The sequence below is a fragment of the Otolemur garnettii genome, unplaced genomic scaffold (assembly GCF_000181295.1).
Source record: "Otolemur garnettii isolate 467f Iridium unplaced genomic scaffold, OtoGar3 scaffold00013, whole genome shotgun sequence".
Classification (NCBI taxonomy): domain Eukaryota; kingdom Metazoa; phylum Chordata; class Mammalia; order Primates; family Galagidae; genus Otolemur; species Otolemur garnettii.
This window is the reverse complement of record NW_003852408.1, coordinates 14,493,899-14,509,604: the sequence shown is the minus strand read 5'-3', so window position 1 is coordinate 14,509,604 and position 15,706 is coordinate 14,493,899. Positions and strand designations below refer to the sequence as shown.

At 50.5% G+C, this 15,706-nt stretch overlaps 1 protein-coding gene across 1 annotated transcript in view; it reads right to left on the bottom strand.

Annotated features, from left to right (window-relative positions):
* Nucleotides 1-15,706, bottom strand: part of TNS1 (tensin 1) — a 174,578-nt gene that overhangs the window by 38,091 nt on the left and 120,781 nt on the right. The window contains exon 16 of the mRNA XM_012802263.2: nucleotides 6,590-8,179. Coding sequence (XP_012657717.2) covers nucleotides 6,590-8,179 — 1,590 coding nt within the window. The remainder of the gene's footprint in view (nucleotides 1-6,589; nucleotides 8,180-15,706) is intronic.

Sequence of the window (15,706 nt, the reverse complement as noted above, 5' to 3'; positions counted from 1 at the left end):
TTAGTCCAGTTACACCAGACCCTGTTCCCAACAGGCAAGGCCAAGGCGAGCGTGAGTCCTGTCCATGCAAAAGTGGAGCTCTGGCTCATACAGAAAGGAGGGACACAGGGAGGAGGGAGAAGGGGGTGAGGAAGAGAAGGGGGGCAGTGAGGAAGGAGGGGTAAAGAAAGGCAAAGAGACAGAAAGAAGAGAACAGCAGAAAAGGGAGAGGAAATGCCAAAGACAGGAAGAAGTAGCAAGTGAGCAGAGAAGGAAGACAGTGGGCAAAGGTCTGGAAGGAATAGCAAATGAAGAAAGAAAGAGAGAAACTGAGCTCAAGAGTGGGCTGAGCAGCTCAAAGGGAGAGGAGAAGAGAGCAACCAACCAGAGAGGGAAGAAGCTCGGTGGAGGGGAGAGGGCCGGACACTGCCGCTCTGCCCCAAGCCCTGCAGTTTGGCATTGTAGGCTGCGCACCCACCCCAGGAGAGCCGGCAGGGCAGGGAGGCAGGCAGAGGGGACAACACCAGGCAAGGGAAGCATCCCACCAACAGCACAGGGGACAGATGCACATAGGACATACAGAGAACGCAGGGGACAAGACATTAAACAAGATGAAACAGGACAAAAACAAAAAGAAAATCCAGATTAGTTGGTACTCTAAGTCTGAGATCTAGCCACACACTGGAGGGCGGTGGAGAGGGGACCAGGCATCCAGATCCTGCTGGCCAGCAGGATGGCACGTCCCTTTCTTTTCTAGCTCCAGGGTAGGAGAAGAGGTGACTTTGAGCTTATGCCCACCTCATCTGCTCCTCACAGGCAGCAGGTCTACTCCTGGTTCCCCTTCTTCCTGGCCCTGGTGAACCTCCCAGCCTGTGACTACCCAGGGTCATACTTGCTAGTATCCTGGGCTCCCATCCCTCAGCCCTCCACTCCCACGCACTCCTCTTTACTGGGGAGCCCTTTGTGCTTTTCTTCTCCTGCATAAAGCTGGTAGGCATTGCCAGAAAGTCTATGAGATGAGCCTGCTGGGCGCCATCCTCTCATCCACCTGCTGAATCCCCATCCGCTTTCACACCATGGGGCCCAGGAGTGGCCAGCACTACCCCTGCCCTGACTCCCAGGGCTCATGGCTTGTCACCTTCCTTCTCCTTCACAAGCTGCTCCACCCCGGCTCCTTTTCTGGTTTCTCCTCCTATCTGCAACCTCGAAACATAGGAGGCTCTAGGACTAGTACTTGGGACCTCTCCCCGCCTGTCCTCACCCATGGTGAGGTTTCAGCCACATACATATGGTAAAACCTCCCACATGTCTAATTGCCAACTGGTCCCCCTTATGCTGCTGACTCAGCATCCAGCCATATCAGATGCTCTGGGGACACCTCAAACCCAGTGTGGCAGACCCATGCCTGCAGCACTCCCTGTATGACTGCTCGTCTGTCATTACCCATCCCATCAAAGGGTAGCTCCCTTCTGTAGCTATTCAGGCCCCAAACCTGAACATTGCCCCCGGCTTTTTTCTCTTTCTCACATTCCATGTCTAGCCCATCCGTAAATCTTTTTGGCTCCACCTCCAAAACATTTCTCCAATCTAAGGACCTCTCCCCACTCCACCGCCACTACCCAGATCAATAGCAGCAGCCTCCTCACAGGGTCTCCTTCCTGCAATCCTGGTTACCCTGGTCCTTTTAGAACAAGTTAGATGATGTCACTCTTGGGCCCAAATCCTTCTTAAGGCTTCTCATGCCATACAGGCTAAAACCAATGACCTTCTGCAAGCTGCCCCCCTTCCACGTCCCACTGTGCTCCCCTCCATCACTCTGCTCCTGCCATGCCGGCACACTCCTCCTCAGGGCCTTTGTACTTACTGCTCCATATGGCACATTCTCTTACTGCCCAGTGAAGCCTTTCCTGACCATCCTATGTCAAGTACAGTCACCCACCCCACCCCTCACTGCTTCATCTCCATGGCATTTATCACCTTCCTTTCATATCATGTAGGTATTTATTTAGTGTCCATCTGTGCCATAAAGGCAAGATATTTTTCCTGTTTTGTTTGCCACCATTTTTCTAAAATATAGACTAGCAAATAGCACAGATTAGAAGCTATTCTTAAACGAATGATTGAATGAGCCCAGAACTCACCTCCTATTCCCATAACAAAATCTAAAGCTCAATTCAAGCTCCCAAAGCTTGACACCAATATTTCCTTATATCTATGTCAATCCTTTATTTTTATTTCATGAAGAAGTATCTCACCTCCTGGTTGAGCCTAAATTATAACCCTGGGCTCCAAACCCCACATCCTCCTATTTCCTTAGAGACCTTATTCTTGCCCGTGTCTTGTTCCTGGCTGTAACAGGAATCCTCCCAATGTTTCATGAGCAAACGTGAGTATGCTAAAGGTTTCTGGTACCTACCCTTTACCAATTTCTTTCTTTCTCTTCTATCTTTTTCTTCTCCTTCCTTACTCAACATTCAACACCCCCCTTCTCCTCTACCTAAAAACGTTCTCATGACTACTAGATTTACCAAAAAAAGTTCCCAGTCCTTGTTACCCTCTGTAACTACCATTCTCACCCCTTTTATCACAAAACCACTCAAAAGAATATCTAGTTTGCTGTCGGCACTCCCTGTCCACTCATCCTCAATCCCTCACAGTCTGGTTTCTTTCACCACCACACACTGAAAATATGCCTTTGATGATTTTCAAAGGAGCCACCTAACTGGCAAGCCCATGTATTTTCCTCAGTTCTCCCTCCCATGCTCTCTCCAGACTGACACTGACACTGCTAACCCCCGCCCTTCTCCCTTTAACCCCTTTACTGTCTTGACTTCTGCGAAGACACACTGTCCTGTCACCACCTGATTGTCCTTCCTGCAATCCTGGTTACCATTTACTCTTAGTCCCCTGACCATTAGTCACCTGACCATTTACTCTTAGGCCCCTTTGCAGCCTCCTTTTTCTCTCATGGCCATTCCAGCCTCAGTTCTTTTCTCTCCATGCCCTCTGACATTGAGATCTTAACCACACACCTTTGTGAGAATGATCCCCAAATCTATAGCCCTTTGAACTTTTTAAAATTCCAGTTCTAGATGTTCAGCCACTTTCCCCTTCACCTCTACCTGGAGGCTCACTGCCACCACAAACTCAACACATCTAACACTGCGCTTCATCTTTTCACCAAACCAGCCATTTGGTTTTCACCAAACCATCCTTCAACTCCCTGCCATTACCAGAAGCACCACTCTGTTTGGTTCTATTCCTTTTTCATGTCTTCCTCTCCCTCATCTGCTATAACCAGTCAATGCACAAGCACACTGATCTACTCTCATAGTACCACTGACCCATGGTCAGTGCCCTAATCCAGCCTCCACCACTTACCCTATCTAGTAAGCTCCTGGCATCTCTTGGCTCTAAGTCTCTCCCACTTAGCAACCTTCCTGATCAGTCAGGCCCACCACATACATCTTCTTAAAATGCATCTCTGATCATGGCACATTCCCTTCACTAATCCACAGTAAGATCTTCCTGCATTCCTACTAAGTAAAATTTAAGCTCTTTGGTCTGGTAGGTAAGATCTGACTCTCCCTTACACAACCTACATATTCTCAATCTACTCATTATCCTTCAAACATTCCCCCCCCACTTTTTTTTAATTTTCATTCTCACATCCCCCTGTCAAAGCAATTTCAAGCATTTCCTATGTTTCTTGTCTTTACTATGAACCTTCCTCTGCCTGGTGACCCCATCCACATTCAAACTCCTATCTACCTTTCAAGGCTTGGTTTAAAACCTACACTCAACCCAGCCTCCCAAATCTCTCTAGCTCGTAGTGATGTCTCCACTTCTCTCCCACAGAACACATTCTCCACACCTCTCTTATAACAAATGACTTCATGTTAATATTCCAGTTCTTTCTTCCCCTACTAAATTCCAGACTCCTTAAGGACAAGATCCATATCTGATTTCCAACATGCACTGAAATCTCCATCTCTAGAGACATCTGAGATGGGTCCAGTCACAGAATCAGGAGCATAAGATAACTTGATTAGACACCTCAGCTCTGACTCTTGTTTCTTTTTCTTATCTTATTGCATTGTCTAGGATATCCAATACAATGTTAAAAGATAGTGCTGGTAAGAGACTTCCTTATTTTGTCCCTGGCTGTAACAGGAATGCTTGTAATGTTTCACAAGAAAGTATGATGTGTGCTATAGGTTTCTGGCGCCTACCCTTTATCAAGTTAAGGGCACATTCTCTAAGAGTTATTCTGAAGTGGTGATTGGATAAAAATGAAATGAACCAGGGGCATGATACTGAGGTATACAGAATACAAGGAGGAAAGGGCATATCGAAGGGAGAAAAGCCAGGAGAAACCCAATCAATTTCATGGACAAGGAGAAGTTCTCCCTCAGATATGAGCTTCCCAGTTTACTCATGTTGAAGCTTATGTTCCAGTTTCTGGTGGCAGAACGCAAAATGAGCAGAAAGAGGTGATACCAGCTGTCTATCCTCTCTGGGTCCCAGGCTGTTCTACACATTAATCCTGCCTGCGTGCTTTTCTCTACAGAAGCACTGCAGACACCCTGAAGAGCTACTAAGGAGACATGTAAGCAGGATGTACTGACATAAGAAATTCTGTTCATGATAGAGCCTGAACCAACCTGGTTGCCAAATATAACTTCTCCCTCTATGCTACCTTGTCCTTTCTCCTGACTGAGGCACTCACAGGTGGTGATGTAGAAGGAAACAGGGTTAGGGAATGCAGAAACAGTACTAACAATATTCTTCCCTACAACCAAAGCCTGAGAGGCTACAGGACACAGAAGTTGATAGTAAGACCTCAGAAGCTGGTAGAAGAGAAAAGGCTAAGGGGAGGTCCATACAAGATGGGCATCCTCTCAGGGTCCTTAGGACTATGGGTTCCTCTTGAGTAAGGTCCAGGACAGCTATATAGGAGAACTCTAACAGGGAGGGAAAATTCATTCTCTTCCCCAAGAGAGAAGTCTGCTAGATGCTGCCCACTGTTAGAATAGAGTGTCACTAATTTTCAGCCCACCACCCCAACTCTGTAAAATATTGGGAAAAGTATTAAGTTCCCAGGAAACTGGGGTAGCCCCATTCCTCTTCCTTCAATGAAATCAAAAGGAGAAGGGTCTCTGCTGACAGAGCAACCAGGCGGTGCCCTTATTTCAGGGGACTAGTTGTGGGAGTAAGCTGAAATTGAAGGCCCACATGGACCATCCCAGGGTGCATTTCACCCCTAGGGTTACAGAGCTACTCATCCTATGTTTTGATGCCCAGGTAAAGGCAATGATGTGCTGCTAGACTAGCTGTCCCAGGCAGCAAAGCCCTGGTGACCAATTTCCATGGAGTAAATACTTCCACTATGGCCAATATCAATTACTAGTGGTGGAACTGGGGATTCACTCTTCTCTGAAGCACAGGAGCAGGGCATCTATGCCCCCACACCCAGCTCCTGAGTCAGCTGGCCTGCCCCTAGCTGCTTCCCCAAACCCACAGCCCATCCCCAGGGAGGGCGTCTCCCCAACTCCCTGCAGCTGGGATGGTGACTCAGCTTCCCCTAAATTTAGGAAAAGGAGTGGAAGACAGAATCAGCTGCTCAGGCTCCTCTTCTCCCTCCTGAGCCCCCACCACCCTGTCAGTTGAGTGGCTGGGCTCACCTAACCCCATCGTCTCTGAGCTTCACTTCCAACATAAAATCAACCCACAGGATTTCCTGCCCAGTTTGCCTGAATCTATGGAATGCTCAAAGGCTTAGGCCAGTGGAAAGGAAGGGAGCCCCGCAGCTATCCTTCTCAATAAGCTCTTCTTGTTGTCCCATTCTTCCTCCTCTCTCTAAAGATAAGTCCATTCTGATAGGAAAAGGAACTCTATCTCTTTGTGCCTGCTTCCCATGCAGAGTTCTAAGCAAGGACTAACAAGAAAGCTGACCAAGGACCTTGGCCTTCCCTCAAAGAGAATATCCCAAAAGGTCCCAACAGGTCAAACCCCCGAATAGAGCCCAAGACCTTCAGGGTATCACTCCCTTGGGCTTCATTATGGCCTCTTGAGGGCCTGAGAGGGAATTTGAATTGACAAAAGCCTCCCTCCCGCCTTCTCCATGCCTCCCCCAAAGAAATGGAAGTCTAAAGACAGAGAGCACAGCAATCACAGAGTCTCCTATTTGTCTAGAAAAGTATACCCCAATTCCAAAGTCACCACCTCCAGGAAGCTTTCCTGATTATCTAGGTGATAAGCTTTGCTTCCCAGGCTCTGAGTTCTTGGGTCCTACTCTGTCATAGCATGTATTGCACTCTGTTAGAACGATCTGCCTGTGTACCTATCCCCTCACTAGACTGTAAACTCCTTGAAGGCAGAAACTGATAGACACTGTTCTTTGAATTTCAGTATCTGGCTTGGTGCCATAATAGACAATGAATGCAGGAAGGAATTGATGGCTAGCCACAGGCTCCTGAAAGCCTCTGCTCCAGCCCAAAGCAACACCTGCTTAGGGGTCATAGTGGTGCCTCCACCTCCCCTCAGCAAGACAAAACAAGGGGGGCATCAGGAGGTAATCCATAGGACTGAAGGTCCCTGAGACTCTTACCTGCTACCCTGTGGGCCACCAGCCCTTCCAGATTCAATGGCTCCTCCTCTGGAGTTCTGGATGGGTCTGAAGTCGTTTCCTTTGGTGGGAGCTGTGGCTGAACAGGGAGGCCAGGGAGGGAGACGGGGGATTGCTGAGGCCCTGGAGGGCTGTGGGAGGTTGGAAGGAAGGTGGGCAAGGAGGAGGAGACTGAGCTTTTTGGACAGAAACCCTGGCTGGGCCCTACTGGACATGGCTGGTAATCGTACGGTGAGTAAGACCTGCCCGGAGGGATGGACTCCAGAGAGGCCTGCAGGGCCGGCTCAGGGGTTCCCAAGGAATGTCCACTAGGGATGTAGCCAGATCTGGATTGGGTCATTGGATGGGACTGGCGAGAGGAACCAGAGAGGGGCTGGGAAGAGAGTGGGGAAGCCCCTGGCCAGGCCCCTGGAACACTCTGGGACTTGTGCAGGGGGACAGCGGCCGCTGTTGGCTCTAGGTCCAGCATCAGCATGTTGAGTGCTTCAATGGACTGCTCAATCTCCTGCCGAGAGGCTGCCCTTGGGAACTCTGGGAGCCCAGGGCTGGGGGCCTCTGCCAATAGCTGGGGGCCAGGCCTGCTGGTCACTAGACTCTCCAAATGGGCTCTTTCCTGCTGCCGAGGAGGTGGGTGAGGCTGTTGCTGCTGCTGTTGCTGTTGCTGTTGCTGCTGCTGCCATGAATTCAGCCCCCTCTGCACGGCCTCCCGGCTGCTTCCGCCACGGGCTGGAGCTGGAGGCAGCTGGGGCTCAGCTTCCGAAAAGGACTGAGAGCGGAACATACTGCTGGGGTCATGACCACACTGGGAGGTGGTCGTTGGCTGAGGCCAGGCTGGGTGGGGCCCCTCCCGCTGGTAGCCAGCTAAACCTTCCTGTGCAGAGTAGGAGGGTCGCATGGGGGCCATGTGGCCAGCATGGGCAGGCACTGCACATCTGGCAGGTTCATAGGGGTAGCCCCCACCATTGACCATAGACTCCATGGGATAGGGCTTGTCCAGGCCATTGGTGAGTGGGGATAGGGCCTCTGGGTAGCCTGCCTCACTGGTGTTGGTGACCCCGTCCAGGGAGGACAGTGTGCCCATGCTGCCCACACTGTGCCCATCCTGGTTGGGCAGCTCATCGTCCAGGATGTCTGTCTCTCGCTCAGACACCAAGGCCCTACCATTGACATGAACCTGGGCTGGGACAACATGGCGGCCAGAGGAGGGCACAACCTGGCCCCCAGCTGGGCGGGACCTGAGGTGCTGGGTATGATACATGGCGCCTTGCTTCTCTCGTTCTAAGCCAAAGCCACTGAGCAGGCGATCCAACTCCTGCTTCTCCTCCGGACTCAGGGCAGTAGGAATGCTGGGGGCCCCGGCAACAGGCTCATCGGTCTTGTCTGTCTTGGTGGAGGCCGTGGAGTTACCGGAGTCGCTGCTCACAGAGAGTGTGTGCTCCACATGGTTGGGGGTGGCCGACAGCACAGGACGTGTGGCATTGACAGCCCCAGTGCTGCCGTGCAGGGAGTCCTTCTTCTTCACCTTGGCATACAGGCTTCCATCTAGTGGCCCCTGGGTATGTCCTACCACCTCTGCAAGGAAAGAGCCAAAGGGAGACAGAGACAGCAGACATCAGTGGGAAGGAGGGACATCATCTATGCTCAGGGGGAAAGAACTGAGAGCTCCCATTCTCTGGATCCTAAAACCTCCTCTCACCACCCAGAGGGGAAGGAAGGGGAAAAGGATAAAAGGACCTTCACCCACACCCAAACTTTAGAGCCAGGCAGTGGAGCTTAACACTGAGCTATCCAAGACTAGCTCCAGCATCTCCCTACCAGACCCTAGAGGCATGAATTACTTCCTGGGCCTCAACTTCCTCATCTGTAAAATGGGGAAAATAACAGAATCTTGTTGAACTATGTATAATTGCCAGTATTCATTAAATACACACTGCTTTGAGTTCAAATGAGCTGACACATGTGTGCTAAGACAAGCACATAGTACCCCATGATTGCATTAATGTACACAGCTATGACTTAAAAGATAAAAAAATAAATAAAAAATAAAACAGAGGAAAAAAAAAAGACCAGTGCCTGACACATGGTGACAGGTCAACAGCTAGGAGTCATACCATCTCCATGGTGAGTACAGTGAATTCCTGAATGATTATTTCCAAAGCATCATGGGTCCCATCCACTATTCCATTTCAGAAAGTTTCATTCCTGCTCTGATTCCTTATTTAAGGCAGAGCTCCAGGAGAGGTGGCCATAGCTCTGAGTGCACAGAGAGGTACAGGCATGGAGACCCATCCTCCCTGGGAACAGCCTCTACTCAGGGAACTGCGGAGAGAGCCTGGAGGGGATTAGGGGTGCCATGAGGGATCCACCAAGCCCAAGGTAGGTGGGGGGCGGGGGCAGAGGCAGGGCTAGGACACTCTAAGACAAACTTGCCCTCACATATCCAGCGCTGAGTCTAGTTCAACACAATGAATTCAGACATACAGTGCCATTCATCCCACCCACCACCACATTTCTAGAGGCCACTCCCGTTTTTCCCCCAGCACCATCCACTATTCATGAGCCCCGATTATACCACCCAAGACTCCAGTGAAGGTGCCCTGGTCAGGGGAAGGTAAGTCAGGTGGGATGGCAGCAGGCCTACAGAAGGGAGCATCCAGAGCCCTGCTGCTCTGAGCCAGCCCGAGGACCCTGGAAGTGCTGGGCCACAGCAGGGTTCAGTGAAGCCAACAGGCACTACACTGAAGGGGCCCTGATACAGGGGGTGCTGATGTAGGGGGTTCAGGGGCCTGGGCAGTGAGGAAGCATCTTAGGGACCAAGAACAAAAAGGCAAGAAGTCCACACGAGGAGAGGTATCCTTTTGTCCACAGACAGCTCTGGGGACCCCCTTGAGCTATACTTTCTCTGAAAGGAAAAAGTGAGCGCTGGGTGGCTCAGGGCCAAAGGGCTGACTCAGGAGTGAAGAACTTCCCCCACCCAGAGGAACTCAGTGACCTCACACCCTGTACAGTCAGCAGCCCAGCCTCCAGTCCCAACACACGCACACAAGCACGCGCACACACACACACACACACACGCACGCACGCACACCTCCCTTCACTCCAATCCAGGCCCTCTACTGGCAAGGACAAGAGCCCCCTCCCAAAGTCTGCACCAGCTCCAGGCCAGACACCAGCAGTCACACGCAGAGCCAGACACAAAGACGGTCAGACACGCACGCCAACCAGAAGTCACCCAAAACTGAAACACCCAGACTTAAGCACTCGCTAAGTGCCTACACTGTGCCAACAACCACAGTCAGAAAGCACGATGTGGGTGTGTGCGTGCAAGTAGTGATGATAACAGTAACACACAAGGAGACCTCCTGCCTGCCACACGCTTGGTGGGGCACCTTCCACAGGCATGATTTCTAACGCTGTGAGTGGGACAAAGTTACACCTACTATAAAGGTAAGAAAATTGAAGCCCTGAGAGAGACACTATTTACCCGCAAACACAGTGCCTGGTAAAGCTGGGATTTAAAATCAGAACAAATTGACTTCAAAAACTATGCCACTTTTATTACTCTATACTTCTCTCATATCACATACACACAAAGTTGAATGAACACATGAAAGGCAGAAATACCCCCAAATAAATACTTAAACTTGAAGCCATAAACATTTCAGAAAATACAAATGTTCTTGCCATGCTGAAGGATCAGCCCTTAGGCCAGAAGTGGCAGCCTCTAAAAATAAACACTCATACAGAAGTCCACGGCCAAAAACAAGTGATCAGGCAACCGCAAAACAGGAATATCCTGATCAAGACACACACACACAGAGGCCAAGTTACGTCACGAATAGCTAGCCCAGAGATGTCCCACCAGGCACATGCATCCCCCTACACACACGCACACATGCACGTACACACACATGCACACACACCCTAGAGCTAGGTACTCTGCTCATTCACTGAACTCTCCAGAACCACCTCTCTGGCCCTAGTTTTTCCCGAAGGTTTAAGACCTCAGCCAGCAGCCTGCTCAGAGTGATACATGGCCAGAGGATTGCAGAGGCCCAGGGCTCACAGGGCTGGGGACTGGTCTGAGCTGGAAAGGGGTTTTGGCTGAGAAAAGATCTGAATCTCCACCAATCTGGCACTGTGCCTGGACCCCCAAAGGCTGCTCAGATGTAGGTCCAGGCATGGCTGCCTCTCCTGATTCCTCTGTCATTGTCTCTAAAGGGGTCCAAGCTGCAGGATGAGCAAGGCTGTCCTTCATGCCCTGTCCATCAAGGGAACCTAGATCCTTGCTACACAAAGAAGAGAAGACCCCAGGCTATTTCCAGAGGGGCACCATCTTAAAGGCAGGAACATCTCATCCACCCAGATTTATGGAGTGGTTCCCTCAAAAATGGGGGCCAGCTGGCAGGAGTTGAAGCACTGGCTTTCCTTCCCACTGAGCCTTGGAGTTGCAGGCCCTCTCCTGGGCCTGCACTGTGAGATGCCAACGCATTCCTCCTGGGCCAGTGGCCTTGCCACTCCTTGAGCCTCCTTGTCCCCCAAGTCCATGCTAACATGGTCTGGGAAGCAAAGGCTTCTCCAGTCACACCTCAGTGCGGATGGCAGTGCCATGGGTGCAGACCCACATCCAAGAGCATACAGGCCTCTGCAGTAGTAGCAACAGAAGAGCTTTCAGCAAAAGCGAGAGGGAGAACTCACCACCTGATACCTTGGCCCTTCATTGCCCCTGTGGCCAGGCCCTACTCTGCATCGATTTTGAAAATGTCAATACTAAACTTATTCTGCCATGTAATGTATCCCCGCATGGGCACTGTTTGCAGCAACACCAGGAACAATAACACCCAAGCCACTCAGGCTCAGTTAGAAAATCGAAGAGGTGTAAATTGTTTAATTAAATCCTGTTTGCTAACTGCAAGTGGAAATGTCTTTTCCTGCCTCAGAGAAAGAGCCAGTTGCCCCTGATCGCCCAGTGTTGCCCCCAAACACTACTAACTCCAGGCTATTCTGCGCCCTGCTAAGCTGTCTGCCTCTTCAGTAAAGGGAGACTCTGAGGACACCCAGGCCTAACCCAGGCCCACCCCAGGCCCATCCCACTCCCCATGGAGGCTCTGCTGAAACTCAAGCATAGGAGCATGATCTGTGGAGCATGGTCCCCTCCTCCTCTCATCAGGGACAAAGGCACGTGTGCCCAGCCCGGTAGGCATTAGTCACTCCCTTCTCCTCATCCACCAAGGCCACATTAAGAGCTATTTACCGGGACCACAAGAAGCCGGAACACAATGTTGGTTTCAATCTATCAAAGCAGGAAGGGCAAAAGAAAGAGGTAGGCAGAGCAAACAAGGAGTAAAATGAGGTGGTGGTGGGGAGAGGGGACTTAAAAGGGACTGGGAGAGGTGGCTTTAAGTCTCTTAAGCTGAGGGGCCACCAGAGCCATCTCTTACTATCACAGCAGCCTTCATCTCAGATGAAGGGAAATTGAACACCCAGCAGGAGAGAGCATGGGATGGAAGGAGGTATCTGCAAGGTTGGGGGCATTGGGGACTGGCATGAGTGACAATGGAGAAGAAGGACAGACTGCAGCAAAAATATAAGCTGCAGGCAGCCCCAGTGGAGAGCTCTCAGGCCCCAAGCCTGAGCCAGCCAGGCATCCTCTCCTGCCAGCTCCCTCATTCCTGCCTCCGGACAGAAAAGCCCAGTGCTCTGCCCATGTCTCTAGGGAAGCTGCAAAGTCTCGTCTCTTCAAGGCCCCGCTTGTTTCATCTGCATGTCTCCCCACTCTTCTTAGCAGCTGTGGGAAGCCCCAGACTCCACCCTTGATGCTGAACTTGATTGCACCAAGGGGCCCTTATCCCAGGGCGGCTATAATCCAGATGTGCGAGTCATGCTTTTGGAAAGCTTTGAGGAAAATCCCCAGCTGACTTGGATATGGACCCACTCCCTGACACACCACTCCCCCCCCCCAAAACAGCATGGAGGTATGTGACACTAGAAGGACAGCAGAGGCCGGGACGCAGAAGAGAAGAGAGACACATCCATCTACACACTTGAAAAAGAACAACAGAAATAAATAAGGGATGCTGAAGTTATATGGTTTCAGGGCTGTTGTTTCCCAGCTTAATGTTCAGAAAAACCTTCTCTGATGTTGTTAAAAATGTAGATTCCAGGGACCAAATATTTTTACTCAGTGGCCTGGGTGAACTGTGAATTGTCATTGTCACCAGCTTTCCAAGGTTTATGGCACATGCAAGGGTGGAAAGAATCTTGAAAAACCTAGACCAAGGTGGTCAGCACTTTGGACTCTGAAGTCAAGAACCCTCACTTCTCCTCCTGATGTGAAGCAGGGAAGTTTTCCTTATTTGGATGTCAGGACAGATGGCTAACCATGCAGAATAAAAGGTGCCTGCTGGGTTGACCACAGGAAAGAAGTCTCCTTCACTGGCAATGACTCAGTGAGAGACCCTGTCCAACCAGCAAATCTGTTTTGAATGATTTATTAAGGTCTTCAGGATGGGGCCCTTCATAATAAAATGTCCTTTGGGTCCATGTCCAACAAATAACTATTCATTAAAAGACATTACCCAGAGCAGTGATGACCAACCAACATGGAGAAAAATCAATGCCATGCCAATAGAAAGAGGCACTGTGCCCACCCTGGATGCAGGCAGTGTGGAGGCAGCCTGGGCAGAACTCCTGAAAAGGAGGAGTGAGGAATCCAAGGCCATGTGTGTTCCAGACGAAGGTTAGCCCTGACGGAAAGGAGGCCTGGCCAAGAGGCTACCAGGAGAGAAAGTTCTGGATGTGTTAGTCCTTTAGCTCCAGATCATAGCTCAGCTTGAAGGGAAGCAGAAAAGGCTGGGCTAGGGCAGGAACCAAGGCAGGCCACAAAGGAAGTGGCTCTGAAGAGGAGACAGGGAAAGTGTGCCCTTCCCCCACCACCTCAGCAGGCAGGCACACCAGTACTCAAAAAAATGCTCCCCATCCTAATGACCAACCCAGCCTGCATCAGCAACTGCCCACTCCAAGCCCAGCCTCTGAGCCTGTCAGATGGGGATCTGAGTATGCACTTGCTGCTTTGCTAAGGGCTAGAGCTCAGCAGCTGGGTGCCATGAGCTAGGTCAGCATGTCCAAACACTCTGTATTCTTCCTCTCTCTATTCCCTGCTTCACACATTTCAACAGCTCTCAGTACCTGCACAGTAAAGCCCAGCCCCCTTGCTGGGTACACTAGACCCTTTGTCATCTGTCCCCTATCTACCTTGGACAACTCACTTTTGTCGTCCTCAATACCCCAACATCTTCCACTCTATTCTTCCCCAACTACCTATATGTTCTTTCCTACTCTGTGCCTTGCCACATGCCATTCCTTCTCCTGAAATGCCCCACCCTGCCTATGAAACTGTCATCCTCCCTAGCAAATCTCTTCCTCCTTTAACAGCCTCAGTTTGAACTTCTCTGGGGCGCCTGCCTTAACCTAATCCCTTTCCTACTGTCCTCCACACTCAAGTAAGCCTTTACCACGTGCCTGTTATCCCTTGTAGATGTCTCTACTATAACACCACCCACCCCTTGAAGGGTCATTCTTAATGTCAATGTCTATATTCCCCACTAAGATGAGAGTTCCTTGAAAAAAGGCCTTTACTATTTTCTTTTTCTCTCCCCAAGGCCTGGTTCCCAGATGATGTTATCCACAACATGGTCTATGTGAATGGTGCCACTTGAATTCACTGCATGACTGGAAGATGGCCCAGCAGAGTACAGTGCCGGGCACATAGTAGGTATTCCATAAATGTTTCTACATTGTATTAAGTGGCACAGAAACCTTTATATTGTCCTGTCAGCCACCAAGATACTCTTCTTCCACTGCCAGTCCGTGAATAATCAGGGCTTCTAGGTGGACCCCACACTTTACCTAAAGATAAGGGGAAAGGGAGGAGGTACTACAGCCAAAATAACATGAAAGAGGGGCATCCTCCATATTCTTCAGCATAGGCTGGGCACAGGGAGGGCTCCTGTAAACTGGCTGAGCCAGAGCCATGGTGTCCCCCACAGACGCCACCCACACTACAGTCCAGCAGACATTAACTTTCTTACCTTCTTTGGTATATCTGATGAAATTCTAGACTAAGTCCCCCCAAAAGCCACAAATACAAATTTTGCATATAATTCAGAGTTAATAGACTCCATCAGTGCCACAAAGTCCATCTATGAATCTGGAGTTAAGACATATTCATCTAAAAATTAGGGTGCTACTTCTGGAGGTGCCTCTCTGTCACCCAGGGTTTCTGTGCAGAATGCCACACTCTGACCAGGAGAAACAGGAGAATACTCAGAATGGAAACTTTCCCACTGGAGGAGCCGGAGAAGGGGCCCAATCCAGATCACCTGCCGGGATTTTACCCTGCCTGGGGGAGATAAATGTGAGGAGGGGACGCATACAGAGAGGGTGGTGGAGACCTCAGCAATGGTTGCAATAGGAGCCAGGAACCCTGAGACATCCTGGCCTCCACCCATGCCAACAGCCGGCTGGGGATTAAGGAGCCCTTTGTTCATCCCAGGCTGCAGACAGCTCTGAACTTTCTAAAGGGGAACAGGCTCCTTCTTTGGGAGCTCAGAAGATCTGCCGAACTAGAGTGAAAGAGGAGTCCTCGAACCTCTGAAGGGCACCTCGAACCTGTGAAATAGCAAAGAAGGCAGGTGCCAGGTGCAGACCAGGGGATTTAGGCACAGGTAGGGAGATGTCCGCTAATGCAATACAGACAAGCACCAGGGCCCTGGCCCCAGTGGAGAGGGACAGATGAGTCCAGGTGTGGCAAAATAGACTCCTGCCTTGCTTCCTGTAACAGAACACATCAGAGGGAATCCACTGCAGAGTGAACAAAAAGGAATTAGACTCTTCTCAGGGCTGCTGGAGATTTTTTACAGGTGACTCTGTTCCATATACAAGTGACCTTGCCAGTGTCACCCACCAACCTTCCTCTGTAGACCCAAAAAGGATGCCCAGATGGACTTTTCCTGGCTACCTTCCCCATTCTACTAAGGCCAAGAAAGAAAGAGGGAGGCCTGAAGTCCAAATAGTCTGAATTTCAGCCTGAGGGCCTTG